General features: G+C 43.3%; 1 protein-coding gene across 2 annotated transcripts in view; it reads left to right on the top strand.

Moving 5' to 3' along the window:
* Window positions 1–3,576, top strand: part of TOB1 (transducer of ERBB2, 1) — a 5,867-nt gene extending 2,291 nt beyond the window's left edge. For both annotated transcript variants that reach the window (XM_007465000.1, XM_007465001.1), the window contains one exon: window positions 1,622–3,576. In XM_007465000.1, coding sequence (XP_007465062.1) covers window positions 1,765–2,799 — 1,035 coding nt within the window. In that variant the 5' untranslated portion in view covers window positions 1,622–1,764 and the 3' untranslated portion in view covers window positions 2,800–3,576. The remainder of the gene's footprint in view (window positions 1–1,621) is intronic.
* The last annotated feature ends 14,741 nt before the right edge of the window (window positions 3,577–18,317 follow it).

Here is an 18,317-nt window from a genome sequence, read left to right on the forward strand (position 1 = left end):
TGACGGGAATCGGGGATTTGGGCGCCCGGGAGCAGCGGGCTCGAGGGGAACGCTGGGGTCCTCGGGGCCGGTGGCCGCCGGGCCCGAAAATGGTGCCGGGGATCCGGGGCTCCCCGGGCTCTGGCTGGGTCCCAGGAGCCTCGGGGCGCGGGGGGTGCAGGGAGCGGCAGGTCGGGTTACGGCGGGGGGAGGGGAGCGGCTGACCCGGTGCGGCCGGCGCCGCGACCCGCCTGGTGTCCGGCCCCCGGGCCCCGAGTGGTTGCTTTTCCATTTCTCGTGGCCTTCCTCCTCCTCCTCCTTGGGGGAGGAGACTTGCTTAGGCTCCGAGGGCTGTGAGCAGAAATCTAATGAGACCCAACTGGCTGTTTATGTAATTCTTCACGCTCCTGTCTTTAAGGCGTTGCTTTGAAACTACCTTACGCCGAATCTGAATTTCGCTCGACTGCACCTTCAAGCATTTTGGCTTAATCAGCTGCCTTTGCCAGCACTCGGGCTTTTGGCTTGGAAAGTGTAGTTTGGGGGAAGCCGGGGATTCTTTTCCCTTTGTCACCACGAATATGGAAAATGAGACAGATGGATTAATACCAACTTGATTTTTTTTAAATGTCCTTTTAAATCAACCTCAGTGTACACATAGATCTGCAAATATCTTGTTTGCCCTTGGTCTTTTCTTATCCCCACCCAGTGCTGAACCAGCAAACGTTTAAAGGTCGACCTTATCGTACATGCCTCTCCAGCTGTTCTCTTACCATGAGGGAGGGAGGTGGCTTTGAAAATCAGAATAAAACTCAGAAACCCTGCCCTTTAAAGAGAATAATCAATAAAGTTTGAAATTAATTGTTTCTTATGTTATACTTGCTACCCAAGAGGTATTTTCAGATTTAGAAAAATACACATTGAAAAGAAAAGCATAGAGAAGCTCGAGTATTACATTATGTGCCCTTAGTATATTTAAAACAGCAACTGTGTAGGATAATTTGGTTCATAATTGTTGTTCACTAGGATGGCAATTCATTTTGTATTTAATTCCTTTAACTTTACTATCATGTGCTTTGGAAATTAAAATAATTTTCCTAACTTCTCAAATTTTGAGATATTTAATGATGATGAAGATTTAAGCAGTATATATCCAAAATGAACTGAAATACAGAATTCACTTCTAAGTTGATGAATAGGAGTATGACCAACTTCTAAAACTAGCATATATATATGTATATGTTATATGTGTGTATGTATATAGATAGGTATGCTGAGTTTAGTTTCCAATAAATATTCTTTTGAGAACTGCAGGAAGAAAAAGAAGAAATATTCTGTATATTCTGGGAATATTTTTCCTCTTAGAACTCTATTCAGAAACAGAAAGTAAATAATAGGGTTTTTTTTTTTAATGTTTTAACTGAAAATCCTGTTTTCCCTTGAGATTTGGATCTTCAATAAATAATTTTCGATTGTAAGTTCCTATATTTTGTGCTGATTATATTTTTCAGACTGTCTAGCCTATTAGACTTTTTCAAAAGTTTTGAAAACTTTTTTCAAAAGTTTTACTCTGGGGGTAAAAAAGTTGTGAGACTTAACATTTATCTCATGTGGACATGTCTCCTTTTGTTTTGTTTGTTTTAAGGAACAAGACCACTCAAGGTGAAGGATATCTACTAATACCAGCACTTTGAATGAAAATTTGTTTCTCTGCCACAAACTGAACACTTTTGTGTGTGTCTTGGGGGGGGAGTTGAAACACAAACCTAATTTTGTGGCATAGCAGCTATGCAGCTTGAAATCCAAGTAGCACTAAATTTTATTATTTCATATCTGTACAATAAGCTTCCCAGGAGACGTGTCAACATTTTTGGTGAAGAGCTCGAAAGACTTCTTAAGAAGAAATATGAAGGGCACTGGTATCCCGAAAAGCCATACAAAGGATCAGGGTTTAGGTGTATACACGTAGGGGAGAAAGTGGACCCAGTGATTGAACAAGCATCCAAAGAAAGTGGTTTGGACATTGATGATGTTCGTGGCAATCTGCCGCAGGATCTTAGTGTTTGGATCGACCCATTTGAGGTTTCCTACCAAATTGGTGAAAAGGGACCAGTGAAGGTGCTTTATGTGGATGATAATAATGAAAATGGATGTGAGTTGGATAAGGAGATCAAAAACAGCTTTAACCCAGAGGCCCAGGTTTTTATGCCCATAAGTGACCCAGCCTCATCAGTGTCCAGCTCTCCATCTCCTCCCTTTGGTCAGTCTGCTGCTGTAAGCCCTACCTTCATGCCCCGGTCCACTCAGCCTTTAACCTTTACCACTGCCACTTTTGCTGCCACCAAGTTCGGCTCTACCAAAATGAAGAACAGTGGCCGAAGCAACAAGGTTGCACGTACTTCTCCTATCAACCTCGGCTTGAATGTGAATGACCTCTTGAAGCAGAAAGCCATCTCTTCCTCAGTGCACTCTCTGTATGGGCTTGGCCTGGGTAGCCAGCAGAAGCCACGGCAACAGCAACAGCCATCCCAGCCACCGCCGTCACCACCACCACAGCAGCAGCAACAGCAGAAAACCTCCGCTCTTTCTCCTAACGCCAAGGAATTTATTTTTCCTAATATGCAGGGTCAAGGTAGTAGTACCAGTGGAATGTTCCCTGGTGACAGCCCCCTTAACCTCAGTCCTCTCCAGTACAGTAATGCCTTTGATGTGTTTGCGGCCTATGGAGGCCTCAACGAGAAGTCTTTTGTAGATGGCTTGAATTTTAGCTTGAATAACATGCAGTATTCTAACCAGCAGTTCCAGCCTGTTATGGCTAACTAAAAAAAAAAAAAAAAAAAAAAAAGATGTATTGTACAAGTTAAAATGCTCGGACCCAAGGGGGATTTTTTTTTTTTTTATATAACCTCCTTGAGATTTTTTTCTTTTAAGCTTATAGTAAGGATACATTCAAGCTTGGTTACAAAAATAAAACATGCATCATTTTTCATTGCCAACCAAGCACAAAGTTATTTTATACTGACTGTATATTTTAAAGTATACTCTCAGATATGGCCTCTTACAGTATTTAAGATATAGCAAGGACATGGCTGATTTTTTTTATACATATAAAAAATTGGCACTAATAAGTGGGTTTATTGGTCTTTTCTAATTGTATAATTTAATTTAGTACAGAGTTTGTAAAATATCAGAGGATATATATATTGTTTCTACGACATGGTATTGCATTTATATCTTTTTACTACAGTGGATCTGTGACAGCAGCAGCTTCATGTTGTATTTTTTTTACTGAAATTGTAAAATGTCCACATCTTAAAGACATCAACTATTCTAAATTGTGTACAGGATACTCCCTTAGTGGTGGAATTAAAACGTACGAATATTTGCTTTTTCAAAAAAAAATGTATTTTCTGTTAAAGGTTTAAAGATTTTTGCTATATATTATGGAAGGAAATGTAATCGTAAATATTAATTTTGTACCTATATTGTGCAATACTTGAAAAAAACGGTATAAAAGTATTTTGAGTCAGTGTCTTACACGTTAAGAGGGACTGAAATAGTTTATATTAAGTTTGTATTAAAATTCTTTAAAATTAAAAATGTTTATCGTGGTCTTTGTTTTTAAGCCTTTGCCAAAGATCTAATTCTGGAATCATGATGCTGTAAATGCTGATAAGGCAGAAAGATCTGACTCATTGAATCACAAAGGAATAATGGAAAGCTGTCGCTCCACTAGTGCACAGATAGTAGTTTGCCACGTAAAAAGTCCTAAAGCCTGCCTGGGACGGCTTTATTGTGTTTAGCAACTAACTCTGTTCATCCACATCTTGTCTCCCCACTATAGGGGTGGTATGCTAAGGCGAGTCAACCCTATTAAAATGTGTCATGCTGACATCTAAGACAGAGTCAGGTGATAAAATGAAATTCACTCATGTAAACTGAGAGGATTTATTTGAAATGTATATGGAGAAAGAAACCATTGGATCAGTTTTCTATTTCTGCATGGGAGATGAATAGCTCAGAAAACTTGCTTGACGAAGCAGCTGACCTAACTAAAAAGAAGATTTAGGTCTGTTTTTACTAATCCTTAACACTGAGTTTAGTCATTGTAGGTAGCTGGAGAATTGATGATTAAAATCTATTCAAGATTGGACAAGTATTTATATTAGTATTTGTGTGCATTTTCCTAGCAAAAAAGTTGACACACAGTTTTTGGGTTGGTTTTGTTTTTGCAAGCAGATGGCCAACCTGCTGGTTTGGGATGTCAAAGATTAGTCATAATCTGTCAAATTGTGGTGGCTCGTTAAGGACGGAGTTTTTTTTTTTTTTTTTGTAAGTGATGAGGTGGAAGGGTGAGACTATCTTTAAGCTAAAATAATGAGTCATTTCACTGTTTAGATGTCCATTCATACAGTGTTGACATCGTATTGGGGAGAAAATTGTCTTGAATTGGAAGAATAACTCTCTGCTTTTTTAGTAAGAAACCAGCACCGTCTGGGTTACTTGTGAAATAAATTTGGTCTCAAATGAATTTTTTGGACACCAGTCTACAAAAGCCTTTTGTCTGTTACCCTCTCGGTTTAGAACAATAAAAAGTTTTAAGGAAACAAGCACTGGAAATAACAGACCTAAGCTGTTCTGTCAGCTCCATGGTGAGGCCTTTGTCCTTTAGTGGACAGAATGAGGTTATGAAGTAGTATTGGGGTAGTGACTGGAACTGGCAGAGATTGGTCTGCCTATGCTGTCAATTATGTGCTTTTGTGATCACAAAGTTTGAATAGCTGTAAGAGCAGAGTAATGGTTTTAAGCACTAGTTTCTACTAGAAACTTTTGGGTGAAGTTATCATAGGCTTAACTGGAAGAAAACTGCCTTTTTATAAATGAAGAAAGGCTCAAGTTAACTTTTTCTACAAATCAAAAGGCAACTGGCCAATAGATACACAATAGAATTTGTAACAATCTGGAACACTAATACATATATTCAGATTTTAAATAATTGAGCTTAATGTAAATATGAATATCAGATCTTGGGGATGTGTGTACTGGCAAAAAAAAATCTTAGGGAAATTAAATGTTGGTACATATGTTGGTTTGGTGCTGGAAAAGTTAACTCAATTTTATCTTGATTGGTTTCCTAGCACCCCTTAGGAAACCTTAGAAAAGTTTACACCTTAGTCCCAAGTCTTTTTTTCCCCCACTGCCATCACACTTTTGACCCTCTGTGTGGAGACTTTTAGTTTACAGTTTTGATAAGTTAGTTATCTTAAAGGTGTTTTTCCATTTTTTTGTCTTCTATACCTATAGATACTGTGGCAGCCTCTGAATGGCCCTATCCTGGTGTCCCTTTGTTTCCCATCTTCTAAAATCAGGTGTATTGTTAAATCTCCTTTTAATAACTTTAACCTATATTAGATGGCAAATGTAGACCTTGAGTCAAAATGCCTCCTTAAAGATAACACTGTTTACTGTGATTAACTTCTTAGTTTTTGAAGGTGAAACTAAAGTTGCCCTGAATTTAAAGTGTTTTTCTGACATGTATTGGTGTTAATATTCTCGTATGTACCCACATTTTAACTGAGAGATTTAATCTAACAAATCTTCAGGACTTAAGCTATTTTAAAATAAGTCAGTGTAACATACAGAGAAAATAAAGTACAGTTGAGCCCTGAACAGCACGGGGGTTAGGAGGGGCACCCACCCTCCACTCAGCCGAAAATCCATGTGTAACTTACAGTCAGCCCTCCATACCTGCGGTTCTGCATTGAGGATTCCACCAACCACAGATCATGTAGTATTATAGTACTTGCTACTGAAAAAAATCCACATATAAGTGGACCCACACAGTTCAAGCCCGTATTGTTCAAGGGTCAACTGTACCTCTTTTTGCACATAGCTTAAACTAATGAAGAAAAATGCTGGTTGGAGACCTTCCTACACAAACAGAAAATAGCATAGGTATGGCACATCAAATATATTTCCTTGCTTGCCTAGAATACGTGCATTTGTCAGAAGCAGGATAACAGTACTCTAGTACAAGATCAGATAAGAGGGGAAAAACCTTATTAGAAGACAAGGATGTAAAATTGCCATTGCTTAATAAAACCCATTATAGCGTGTCAATCAGCTGACGCTTTAATCCATTTGGCCCAAGAGGTCACTTTAGATCAGAGTTTTTCAGTTTTTTTTGTTATATTAGGAAGATATCGTTGGGTTTTTTTCTTAATTATGTTTTATTTTTTTATTATATATTTTTTTGACTGTGCCACACGGCTTGTGGGATCTCAGTTCCCTGACCAGGGACTGAACCTGGGCCACAGCTTCCAAATCCTAACCACTAGACCACCAGGGAACTCCCACAGGAATATATCTTCATGGTTAAAGGACCTAGGACCGGGAATTCCCTGGCGGACCTAGGGAATAAAGGACCTAGGACCAATATCTGTGTGCATACAGTTGGAAAATTAGTACAACACTTATACTTTTTTAATGTTTTAAATCATTCAGTTAAATACTTATATATCATTTACTATCTGCCATGCACAGTTCTAACCCAGTTTACAGAAGAAGGGCTGAGACACGGCTTGATATTTCATGGCCAGTAAGTGGTAGAGTTGGGATTCAAACTCAGAGAGTCTGGTTCCAGAGTTCTTGGTCTTAAGCTCTATGCTTTGTTGCCTCCAACTGGTCGCTCCTCTAATTTGAAGTCAGGGGAATAAGACCATTTTTGATGTATTAGCCACATGACTTGTAGAATCTCTCTACAAGAGTGTTAATGAGAAGGGTCTAGTGGGAGGCTCTTAGCCATTCTCCAGTCATGATGTTTTGAGAGAGATGCTTTGTATTTCCAGTGGCCACAAGCTATAATTACAGGCTATCTGGAAATGTTTTTAGAAATCATTAAGTTATATGAATGCTCTAATTTTGATTTTCTTAATTCAGCTGTGTTGATGACTTCTCTTATTTTGGAACCACTGGATGATTCCTTCAGATTGAGTAAGAGCCGTAGATTCAGTGACCCTATTACTTCTAAGTAAAATTGTAAACATTGACCTCCTGGAGCTATTTTCACACACATTCCTTACCTGTGCTGTTGATAAACGATATAAGGAAAGGCCAAGTAAACTATCAAAACAGTCTTCAACGATGTGTTTCCAGTATGTATGATTTAAGTTACTTTGAAAAACGATCTTAAGGCACACCTTTGTAATTCATGATTTCTATATGTATAGATGTTGTGATAACTAGTCTTCTTGCTTTTATTTTTAAACCTTAAGGAAACCAAATGACCTCTTATTTCAAACTGATCCTGAAAGACTTTCTTAAAAAAGATCAATATATTTTGGTTTAAAATAAGAAGTGGTCACATTTTAGAAGCATATGCTATTATGAATCAACTTATATTCCCTTTATTGTTGCTATTAGTTTTGAGCATGTTTAAACTGCACAATAAACAAAACTCAGTTTAAAAATAGCTCAGGAGGGACTTCCCTGGTGGAGCAGTGGTTAAGGATCCTCCTGCCAATGCCAGGGGACATGGGTTCGATCCCTGGTCCGGAAAGATCCCACATGCCACGGAGCAACTAAGCCCGTGCGCCACAACTACTGAGCCTGCGCTCTAGAGCCCACAAGCCACAACTACTGAAGCCTGCGCACCTAGAGCCCGTGCTCTGCAACAAGAGAAGCCACCGCAATGAGAAGCCTGTGCACCTCACCGAAGAGTAGCCCCCGCTCACCGCGACTAGAGAAAGCCCGCACAGCAACGAAGACCCAACACAGCCAAAAATAAAATAAATAAAAAAATTAATCAATTAATTTTAAAAAGAAGCTTAGAAGAATTTCTGTAGTTTCTATATGGATTAAATCTTGTTATACTTAGTGCCTACTATTTTGATTTTGGGTTAGTTAGAATTTGATTGGACCAAATATTGCTGAACCACTAGATGGGCTTTTGGAGGTTTAGATTAGGCTAAAAGTCTTGTCAGTAATGGTATTTGACTTGTGAATAGTAAACCTCTACTAACCATTTCTCAATATTTGAGTTTTAAGATTTCTATTTTCGAACACGTGCTTCATACATACATACACATACATATCTGTAAGTGGAGCTTTGAGATCATCTTACAATTAGGCAAACCTTAGAAAAAAACATTGGGAAGCAGCTCGTGTCTGGAGGCTACTGGAAATTATGGGTCTAATTCCTTCCTTAAGTGTATTAAGTAATTTGACTCAGATGGCTCCGTTTCTTCATCTGCAAAGTAAGTACAGTGATATCAGTACACTTCCTCACAGAGTTTTGAGGAAGCCGTCACCTTGCTATGAAGAATTGTAATGTATTCTTAAGGGCTTACAGTATCTAGAAGCCACGAGGTCCATATTTGTTGTGTTGCCCTTTGAAATCAAAAAAGTAAATGAAGACCATAACTGTCTTTATTATAGTCAACGTTTTGTTGTCCAGTCTATTATTTGCATCAACAGAGAATTAAATAAAAATTTTACAGTAATATCCTAAAAGCTATTCTATTCATGTTTCAGTAATAAATACCACTGAGTTTGTTTTCTAGTTTTAAGTCGCTGATAGGGAAACCAGTGTTTCAGCATTCTTTTTTATACAATCAGCAAGTTGATTTAAACCCAGTATACAAGCTGGCGTTCCTTTTGGGGGCAGCCAAAAATGTTTGCTAAAGTGTCCACACTGCTGTGAAAAGTATTGAAATGGTTGTTCCTAAACAGTACTGCTCAGAAATAGGAGTTGAAATGTAGCTCTGGTGGTAGATGTGTCTGTCATGTGGATAATGGTTCTAGCTTTATTTTAGTGCAGGTAGAAAAGGAGGTTTGCTTTACAGGAGGGAAAAACATTGAGGACTTGGAAGGAAAAACACATTCCTCGTCTGGCATTATGAGCACTTTAGTTCACTGATAAAATATGACCAGCGTGCAGAACAGAGAACAGGTGTAAAATATTTTTAGACAAACCTTGGCATATACTGTGGGTCGCATCCCTTCTGTCTATACGCTCAAGTGTTTCAAAAATAATTGTGGAAAACCCACATTTACAAAATAAGCTAGACATTTGCTTTTATGGGTTTTTTTTGTACTAAATGTGAAAGTCAAACATAAACTTCTATCCCAACCACCAGGTTGCAGCTATTTTTAAAAACTGTTTCTCCACGTGCCCTTTGGCAGCTCCTGAGTCTCCTTTTCTCTTCCTTCCTTAGCGCTGTTGAGAGAGCTGGGAGAATATGGCACCATAGCCTCTTTTGGAGCGTGAAAGCTAGGTTGTGATATTTCCCCAAACTACATTCTAATTCAAAACAATTTTGTACTCCCTTTAGGCTAGAAAGGAATAGGACAAGCGTAGACATGGTATCCACCTAGCTTGGTTTCAAGCAGATGGGTATAAACTGATGACTTCCGGGTGCTGATAGACATGAACACTGGATACTCCTTCTATGAGTGTGGTTTAAGAAGTGGAATCAGGGCTTCCCTGGTAGTGCAGTGGTTGAGAGTCCGCCTGCCGATGCAGGGGACACAGGATCGTGCCCCGGTCCGGGAAGATCCCACATGCCGCGGAGCGGCTGGGCCCGTGAGCCATGGCTGCTGAGCCTGTGCTTCCGGAGCCTGTGCTCCACAAGAGGAGAGGCCACAACAGTGAGAGGCTCACGTACCGCAAAAAAAAAGAGAAGTGGAATCATAGGACCCTACAATTGTCTCTTTTAATTCAGAGTCCAGATGCCCTGTGACACAGGTTCAGTAGTTCTAGGCACAGTTCCTTTTTCTCTTTTGAACTAAATGCAGGTACTCCTTTCAGATGGCTTTTCCTGGCCACCCTTCCACCATCCATGGATTCATTTCTAGTAAGGATGAAGGTTGGATTTTGATTTGTTTTGTAATGATCATATCTGTTCACTGATAATCCAGATCTGCCTACTGACCTCAGAACTCTTTTCTTAAAAAAGAACTCCTTGTTTTGTAAACTACCTGCCATTGACTTTTTTTTTTTTTTTTTTTTGGCCACACCGCTGAACCGGGGATCGATCCCGCACCCCCTGCAGTGGAAGCGTGGAGCCTTAACCACAGGACTGCCAGGGAAGTCCCAATTCATTTTAAAGCTCTATAGAGTCTTTGTGACTTACTTTCTGCTAACTCCTTTCTATTTTCAGGAAACATGATGGGGATCCCTAAACCATTTCAATCCAATGCTTAAGATAGTTGCAATCGGGCCTCCCTGGTGGCGCAGTGGTTGAGAGTCCGCCTGCCGATGCAGGGGATACGGGTTCGTGCCCCGGTCCGGGAGGATCCCACGTGCCGCGGAGCGGCTGGGCCCGTGAGCCATGGGCGCTGAGCTTGCACGTCCGGCAACAGGAAAGGCCACGACAGTGAGAGGCCCACATATCGCCAAAAAAAAAAAAAAAAAAAAAAAAAAAAAAAGTTGAAATCCCGGGGCACCCTTTCTAGAAACTAAGGTGTCACCAGAGGCCCTTTAACTAAAGACTTTGAGAACAACCCGGTTTTCACAAGGCTATAAAGGGTTTTGCCTGGAGAAATTTCATCTTTTTGAATCTTACAATAGGTTGGAAAATAGATTGGAAGAAAGGCAGGAAACTTTTTTTTTTTTTTTTTGTAATTTAGGAAGAAATGTTTTTTGGAAGGAGACTCTTGTTTATTATCCGAGCCACAAAAGTTCAAAGAACTTTTTGGGTTCTGTATAAAAGGAATAGAGAGACAAAGGTAAGACCTTATCTCCCCAAGAGCCTCTACCAGAGAAGAGTCTGGTAGCAGCTAGAAAGGAGATTAGGGTATGTCTCCTCTATCTGCCCTTCCTTCACGTGTGGGAAAGGTGAAAGAAGGATAAAGGAGGGAGCCTGTGTGTGTGAGCCGTGGAACTCATCCTGGAGATCGTTACCCCTGATGGACGCTTTGCAGAAGTTTGGAGACACAGGACAAGTTTCCTAGTCCAGGCACACCACACTTTCCTGATGATTATGAGTTTTCTTCCAGGCTTTGACAGTGGGTACGTAGCTGCACCAGTGCCTTACATGCTATCTATCTGAATGACGATGATTTTAATATTGTCAAAAGTCTTGTTACAATAACCAACCAACCTCGGAAGCTCAATAATAATCGTCAACATTTCATAGTATGTACTGTGTGCAAAATACTGTTCTAAGCATTTGTACATTTTAGCTCACTTAAATTTCATAAGAAGCCTCTGAAGGTTTTGCTATTTCCCTCATTTACAGAGGGAAGCAGAGTTTGTGACATAGTTACCCCCAGTAGAGTCAGGATTTGAACTGTGGGATTCTGTTTCCAAAGTCCACGATCCTTAACAATTACACTGCTCCTTTGACCTCCGTAGGAAGGCTTTATGAAAGAACCACACCTGATTACATAGGAGACAGTATCTATAAACTGCACTTTGTGCCATTTCCCTCCCCACACAGCTAGCCTGGCCCTGTAAGTGGTCGTTTGCTCAGCAACCCCAAAATTGTGTTAATATCAGCCTTTGCCCGGCACAGTTAGGAAAGGGAAATATGCTGCAGAAACACAATGGGGAGTGGGTTATAAGAGTTTGCAGGTCATGGGCTAGTTTTATGTACCCATTTCCTACTGCTCTCTGGGTGCTCAGATTCTCTGAGAAGTAACTCGAGACACTTCACGCACCTGAAGTCTTTGGTCCTGGGCTTTACTAGTCCTTATGATAGATAGCAAAAGGGTCAGGTTGACTCGAGGGTCAGATTCCATTCAAGTCCCTAAATTGTATCAAACAAAGTGAGGTATCATTTACAACAGCCCCTGTGCTCACCCCCTTAACACATTTTTTGACCATCTACTGGGTTAGGAGCTGGTGATGACATACATAAACTTTTAGGACCTTTCCACTGGCTTACACTCTAGCAAACGATAACACACACCGAAATAATCATACACAGGAGAATATGGAGGTATGAACAAAGAAGGGGAGAGATCATGTCCACATGAGGGGTTCTAGACTGGGGAGCAGTAATCAAGTTATGAAGAATGGATCACCTGGGGAAACATGGGCTCTCTCAAATTCCCAGCTGCCGTGGAGGAAAAACTTGGTCCTGGTTCTTTTTCTTCGTCTGACGTGTCCACAGTGGGAGACTTAGTGCAAACTCTTAGGAAAAAAAAAAAAAAAGCAGAGGAAATCTGGCCCTGCTGCCAGTCCATGACTCCCAGGAAAAGCTGCCTTTGACTTTGGACGTTGTAATTTTTTTTCATCGTTCCAAGCTTTGAACAGAAATATTGTGAAAGAGAGGTGGTTTAGAATTTCTTTATTCAGGAGACCCAGGGGTGGGATGAGGAGGTCACGGAAGAAATCCAAGGAAGGAGGAGCGGTAGTGAGGGAGCGGAAGCGCAGGAGGGGCAGCTCCAGCTCCTTATCCCAGTTTCAGTTTAACTGCTTATCTTAAAAACCTCCTCAGGCTAGAAGCTCCCTCTAGGGGTCATCTCATTTGTTTTCCTACCTTTAGAGACAAAACCTCTTTCTGTTTTTGTAATTATCAGGGTTCACAGCAGATGGTGCCCTTCCAGAAGTTGGTGTGGGTGGAATCTGTGTGTGTGTTCACTGCACAAATTCAGACACCCACAGCTCACTCCCACTTGCGGTACCCATCACCACATTCTACTTCTGGCCAAGGTTACTATCTTTTCAGAGCTCAGCTGTTCGGCTTTCCAGTTTGGCTTTTTCGATGCTTATAATATCTTCCAGTTTGAGCATAAATCAAAAAAAGGACTTTGGCAGGGAAGCTTTGTAACATCTAAGCAAGAAATTGACAGCCACAAATAACTTTTCCCCTGGGTCACTTTCCCTGAGCAATGCTTTTCTAGAGTCTCCTCTAAGTTTCCCTTGCGGCTGAGCACTCTGTCATCTACTGAAAAAACCGCCACGTGCTGGCCAAGCTCCTTCACGTGACCTGGGACTGTTCAGAGAGCATCACTGTTCTTTATGAAACATGCATCTTGCATTGGAACAGAAAACATCAGTGTCTGATCCCTGTCTCACCCCAACTTCACCAGTAGGAATAGAGGTCTAGGCACCACAAGTTTGTCTCCAGACTCCTTAGTAACTGCTAAGAACTAAGCAAGAATGTTCTATAGCAGTGTAGGGGTTTCATTAAGACTCCAAGTAAAATTACTCCTGGTAACTCTGTACAGGAAAAGAGTATGGGCCTTGGGGTCAGACTTGGAATTGAATCCCAAACTCACCCTCGTATAGCTGTGCCCCGTGAAAATTATTCAGCCTCAGATTTCTTATGTGAGAAAGCCTGCTTGTTACATTTAGTGTGAGGACCACTTCCTGGTGGATTAGCAGGGAGAAAGGAGGAAGCAAAAGAGAAAATTGTACTATTCTTGAATCTGTGGTGGAATATCTTATACATGTGGTTAAATACATGGGCTTTGGAGTCACACAGGCCAACCTAAGCTTGGACTCCTGCTTGGCCAGGGGCCTTAGGCAAATTATTCAATCTCTCTGAGCATCAGTTTCATCATCTCTGAAATGGAGAGAATATTAAGTGGAGGTGAATGACATACACACCACAGGTGTGTAAATATTTAATGAGATAGTGTATATTGAGCGCATATTAGGTGTTGCAGGCTATTAGTAATGAAAATTATTAACCCTGCCATCAGGGCATCTAGGTGGTGAAGAGTGGGTAACTTCCATGAGGCCTGAGATGGGGATGGGTTGCCATCTGCGTAAGTCTCACTGAAGCTGCATTCCGCTCATCCATGAACACCAGCTTTTCCTCTTATTAGGGTCACAGGGTGAAATTGTTGGTTATGATGACTGAGAGGATTACTTTGAGTCTGAGTTACTGGTCACACCAAAACTCTGAGGCTGTTTCCCCTTTTATTCTGTTGCCCTTTTTGGTGCATTGAGATGGGGAGTGGTGCTTGAAATAAAGGGTAAGAACTCAGCTTCAGGGACTTCCCTGGTGGCGCAGTTGCCAACGCAGGGGACATGGGTTTGAGCCCTGGTCTAGGAAGATCCCACATGCCGCGGAGCAACTAAGCCTGTGTGCCACAACTACTGAGCCTGCGCTCTAGAGCCCACGAGCCACAACTACTGAGCCCTCGTGCCACAACTACTTACTGAGCCCGTGTGCCACAACTACTGAAGCCTGCACACCTAGAGCCCATGCTCCACAACAAGAGAAGCCACCACAATAAGCCCACGCACCGCAACGAAGAGCAGTGCCCGCTCGCCGCAACTAGAGAAAGGCTGCATGCAGCAACGAAGACCCAACACAGCCAAAAACAAAAATAAAATAAAATAAAATTTTAAAAAAAGAACTCAGCTCTACACTTGGAGGTATGAACCATCTCTGCCTCATTACTACACTCGTCTCTGCTTGCTTCCAACCACCCAACCCAGAGTGTGTGTCTCTCTTTCCCTTCCTCTCGCTTCTCTCCTCTCTGGCTACCCTCATCCTGCACTCTTCCTTTGTCAGCAAAGGAGACTGCATCTGTTCTTACTTTGCTGTCCAAGAGCAGATTTGGGGAGAGGGGCCTGTTCTCATCTCCTGGTTCTTTCCAGCCACAGGTGGGAACATGCAACAGCAATTACTCCCAACCAGCTGGAGCAATCAGGCCCAGGGTTGACTGCTACTGGAGAGGCACTATGAAAACCATTATTATTCCGTTTTATAGATGGAGATGCTGAGGCATGAGAGGTTAACTTACCCAAAGTCACAGAGCCAGTATTTGAGCCCAGGTAGTTTGACTCAAGAGCCCATGCTCTGCCATGACTCTGGCCTTTCCTCACGGCCACTCACCCTGTACACCAGGGAAATTTGGGGGCCTTAAGGCCTAAAACATCTGGTGCCTCTTTTTAAAGTCTTATGCAATTCAATTCTAACAGCAATGACCATAACAAACAAGTTAATTCTTAGCCCTTTATTCAGCACTTCCACAGACGTCTCTGAAGAGCTGTGGAGCACCTGGCCCACTAGTGAGAGCACTTTCACAATTGTCATGGGCACAGTGCCATGCCATGAGAGGATTTGACCTGTAGCCCCTACTGTCTCCCTCCCATCAGCAGCCCCTCCCTGTCATACTTAGCTAAAAGTTTGGTAAACTCATCTTCCCCTGAGTGCCACAACTGTTGGGTCTTGGTGCGTATGTACTCATTTGTGTACCTCTTTAGGAAATCTGGGATATTGAGAAAGGCCATCAAGAACTTTATTTGCAAGAAGGCTTAACAGAAGCCTTCTGGGAGAAAAGATGAGGGGATTTTTCTGAGGCTGAGATTAGAGTCTAGAGACAGTAGGGCAATTCCAAAAACCCTTGTGGCAGTAGGATCCATGAGACCAAAACCAGGAACAGGAATCCCTGGAGTCCTTGGCAGGGCAGGAGTGTAGAGTCAGGGCCCACACCCCTACACAAGATCTCTGCCGGAGAAAATAAGAATTAACGGTTTAATCCTTTGTGACAGGGCTATCCAACAGAATTTTCTGTGATGATGGAAATATTCTATGTCTGTGTTGTTCAATATGGTAGCCACTAAGCTACATGAAATGTGACACTTGGACTATAGCTAGGGGGGCTGAGGAACTGAATTTAAACATTTTATTTCCTATGAATTTACTTACATGAATTCAATACTAACTATTGGAGGGTGCAGCTTTGTGGCTTTCTGTACAGCCTTGGCACTCCTGGAGGTCAGGGACCAGTTAGAAAAGGTGGTTATGGATGTTCAGGCGGGGAACGGCCATTTGGGGCCCTCAGCCTTTAGCTGAAATGGTTAAAATATATGCTACCCTGGAAAGAATATGGGCACTAAAGTCAGACAGACCTAGGTCTGAATCCTGCCTCTTCCATTTATTAGCCTTATGACCTTGGGCAAGTTTCCTTTAAACATTTAGATTCAGATTCAGCATCTGTAAAACAGGGACAATAATACCTATGAGGTCATCTCTTCCTCCATAAGGTCTGTAGGGCTTGCTTCATTCAGTCATTCATTCATTCCACAAATATCTGTTGAAACCCTCTATGGTCATGCCTTGTGCTGTGAACAAGGCCCTCCTGAACATTGCTGCCTAGGGTGGGGGTCTATCAAACGGTGAAATAGTAAAAGATGTAGCTGAGAGAAGGTTGTGAGGATGGACAACTGGACAACATTTTGTAAAGTGCCTGACCAGAGTTGTTCACACTCGGGAATTCCCTGGCAGTCCAGTGGTTAGGACTCAGCGCTTTCACTTCCAGGAGCCTGGCTTTGATCCCTGGTCAGGGAACTGAGATCCCACAAGCCCCACGGTGCGGCCAAAACAAATGTGGTCCCAGAAGAGCAGCATTAGCAGAACCTGGAAACTTAAAAAAAAGAGTTGTTCGCCCTCAAATGCGCATCCGTTCTCTTCTGGCACTGTGCCCCACCCCCCTGCTGGGGTTCCTCACCACTCCCCAGGCCCTGTCTCCACTTCCTGGCTGTTCACACAGAAAGGAGACTAACTGTCACCATCCTCTGCCAGAACTGGGTGTGTCCCTCACACCAAGACAGAAAACAAACGATCAGGTGGGTATATCTTCATCCTGCCAGGTCTCTAGCCGTATCAGGAAGACTTGAAAAGGACAAGAGACACACCCAAGTACCTCACCTTATCCCAACAGACGTGCTGGAAAGAGGCCCTACCTCTGGGAGGGTCCAGTCCAGGAAGCATTGGAGATGCAGCCTATTCTCCCCCTTGTCTGGGTGTCCAGGGTGTTGCTGGAGACCTGGATGTCAGAGTTTCACGTCCTGGGGTAAGCTGGGGTGGGACACAGAGACTCCAACCCAACCGCGAGATAGGAGCCAGAGAGGCGGGAAGGAGAGGGTGGTGGACTGCCCACCTGCCTGCCCTACCCACTCCCTCAGGGCAGTGCTAGCTAGAGGGTTAGGCTTCCTTCCTCCTGACAGCTTGAGTGTCACTTGACCTCAGGGCGCACTCCAGAATGAGGCCACAGCCAAGAATAGGACCCAGGAACCCTGCCCTCCATCCTGCCTATATTAATCACACACTCCCAGAGCAGGAGGGAGACTTCAGACTCCTTGGGGAGGTGGAAGGAGACGAAGACAGTATCAGGAAGTGGAGCTGGGCAAAAGGAAGGAAGACCCCAAAGGAGCCCTTCACAGCCCTGTGGTCTCCAGTGCACCGCGCAACCCTTGGTCCCGGGACCACTTGTTCATCCAGCCAGTCCCTCTGGATCTCTGCAAGCTGGGCCCACAGGCCTCCCAGAGCCCTAAGCAGTGGCTCTGGCCGGGTATCAGTGCAAGTGCCGAGGGAGATGGAGACTTGGAGAACAGTGTGCAGCCTGGGCACAGCGGAGGCTCCCCAAGGAGCTGAGTCTTGAAGGATGGTCAGGCTCAGGAATCTAGGCCATGACTGCTCACGTGTGTGATAGAAATACCATGTGACACGTAACCTCATAAGCATGGGGTGGTACGCGTGTGGCTGACGGAAGACAGGCTCTTTGGAGACATTTGGGGTCCTGATGGGATTCCACACTGCCCAGCCCAGAGCCGTGTGTGTGTGTGTGTGTGTGTGTGTGTGTGTGTGTGTGGTGTGTGACATGCTGGGAGAAATAGCATAGCATGAGCATTAAGACCCTAGAAGTCAGGCTGCTTAGGTTCAAATCTTGGCTCAGCCACTTAGCTGCTGGGTGATCTTGGGTGAGCTTCTCATCTCCTCTAGCCTCAGTTTTCCCACCTACAAAATAGCATTCTGTCTCCCACAGGCGTGACGGAGATGACAAGAGATGACATCTGCCCTGCAGTAAGCGCCCACTCAATGTTGATGTTATAGCAGGATGGTGGGACACAGAGCGCAGTCCTCAGGAAATCGCCATGTAGCTTTATTTATTCGCCCCCTTCACTCATCAGGTTCTGCCCCCGGTCCCTGCTCTCTGGCTTCACTGTCCAGGGGTGACATCAGACTATGGGGCAGTGTGTCCTAGGAGGCTGGAGGGGCTGGGGGACTCAGAGGGTGGAAAAAGCCAAGCCGTCGTGCCCCTGTCTTGTCCTCCTCCAAGCGGAGGCCTCAGAGCTGGTCTGGAGACAGCCGGCACCAGAACAAGTCTCTGAAGGCAAACAGAGAGCTGGGGTAGAGGAAGAGGAGGGTGGAGAGAGGGAGACAACAGATGCAAGCAGGGGAGGAGCGATCATCCAGCGACAGGAAAGCAGGTGAGTCTGACCTTGACCTGAAGGAGGGCTCAATCCCCCTATACCCTGGGGCCAAATCTCCCAGACTGGGTAGGCTGGCCTCCCTAGGTCACCTGGCAATCAGGCCCTGGGAATTCAGTTCAGCCTGCACTCAGCACCTCCAAGAAGTCAGTTACTACGTAAG

The sequence above is a fragment of the Lipotes vexillifer genome, unplaced genomic scaffold (assembly GCF_000442215.2).
Source record: "Lipotes vexillifer unplaced genomic scaffold, Lipotes_vexillifer_v1.1 scaffold591, whole genome shotgun sequence".
Lineage (NCBI taxonomy): Eukaryota > Metazoa > Chordata > Mammalia > Artiodactyla > Lipotidae > Lipotes > Lipotes vexillifer.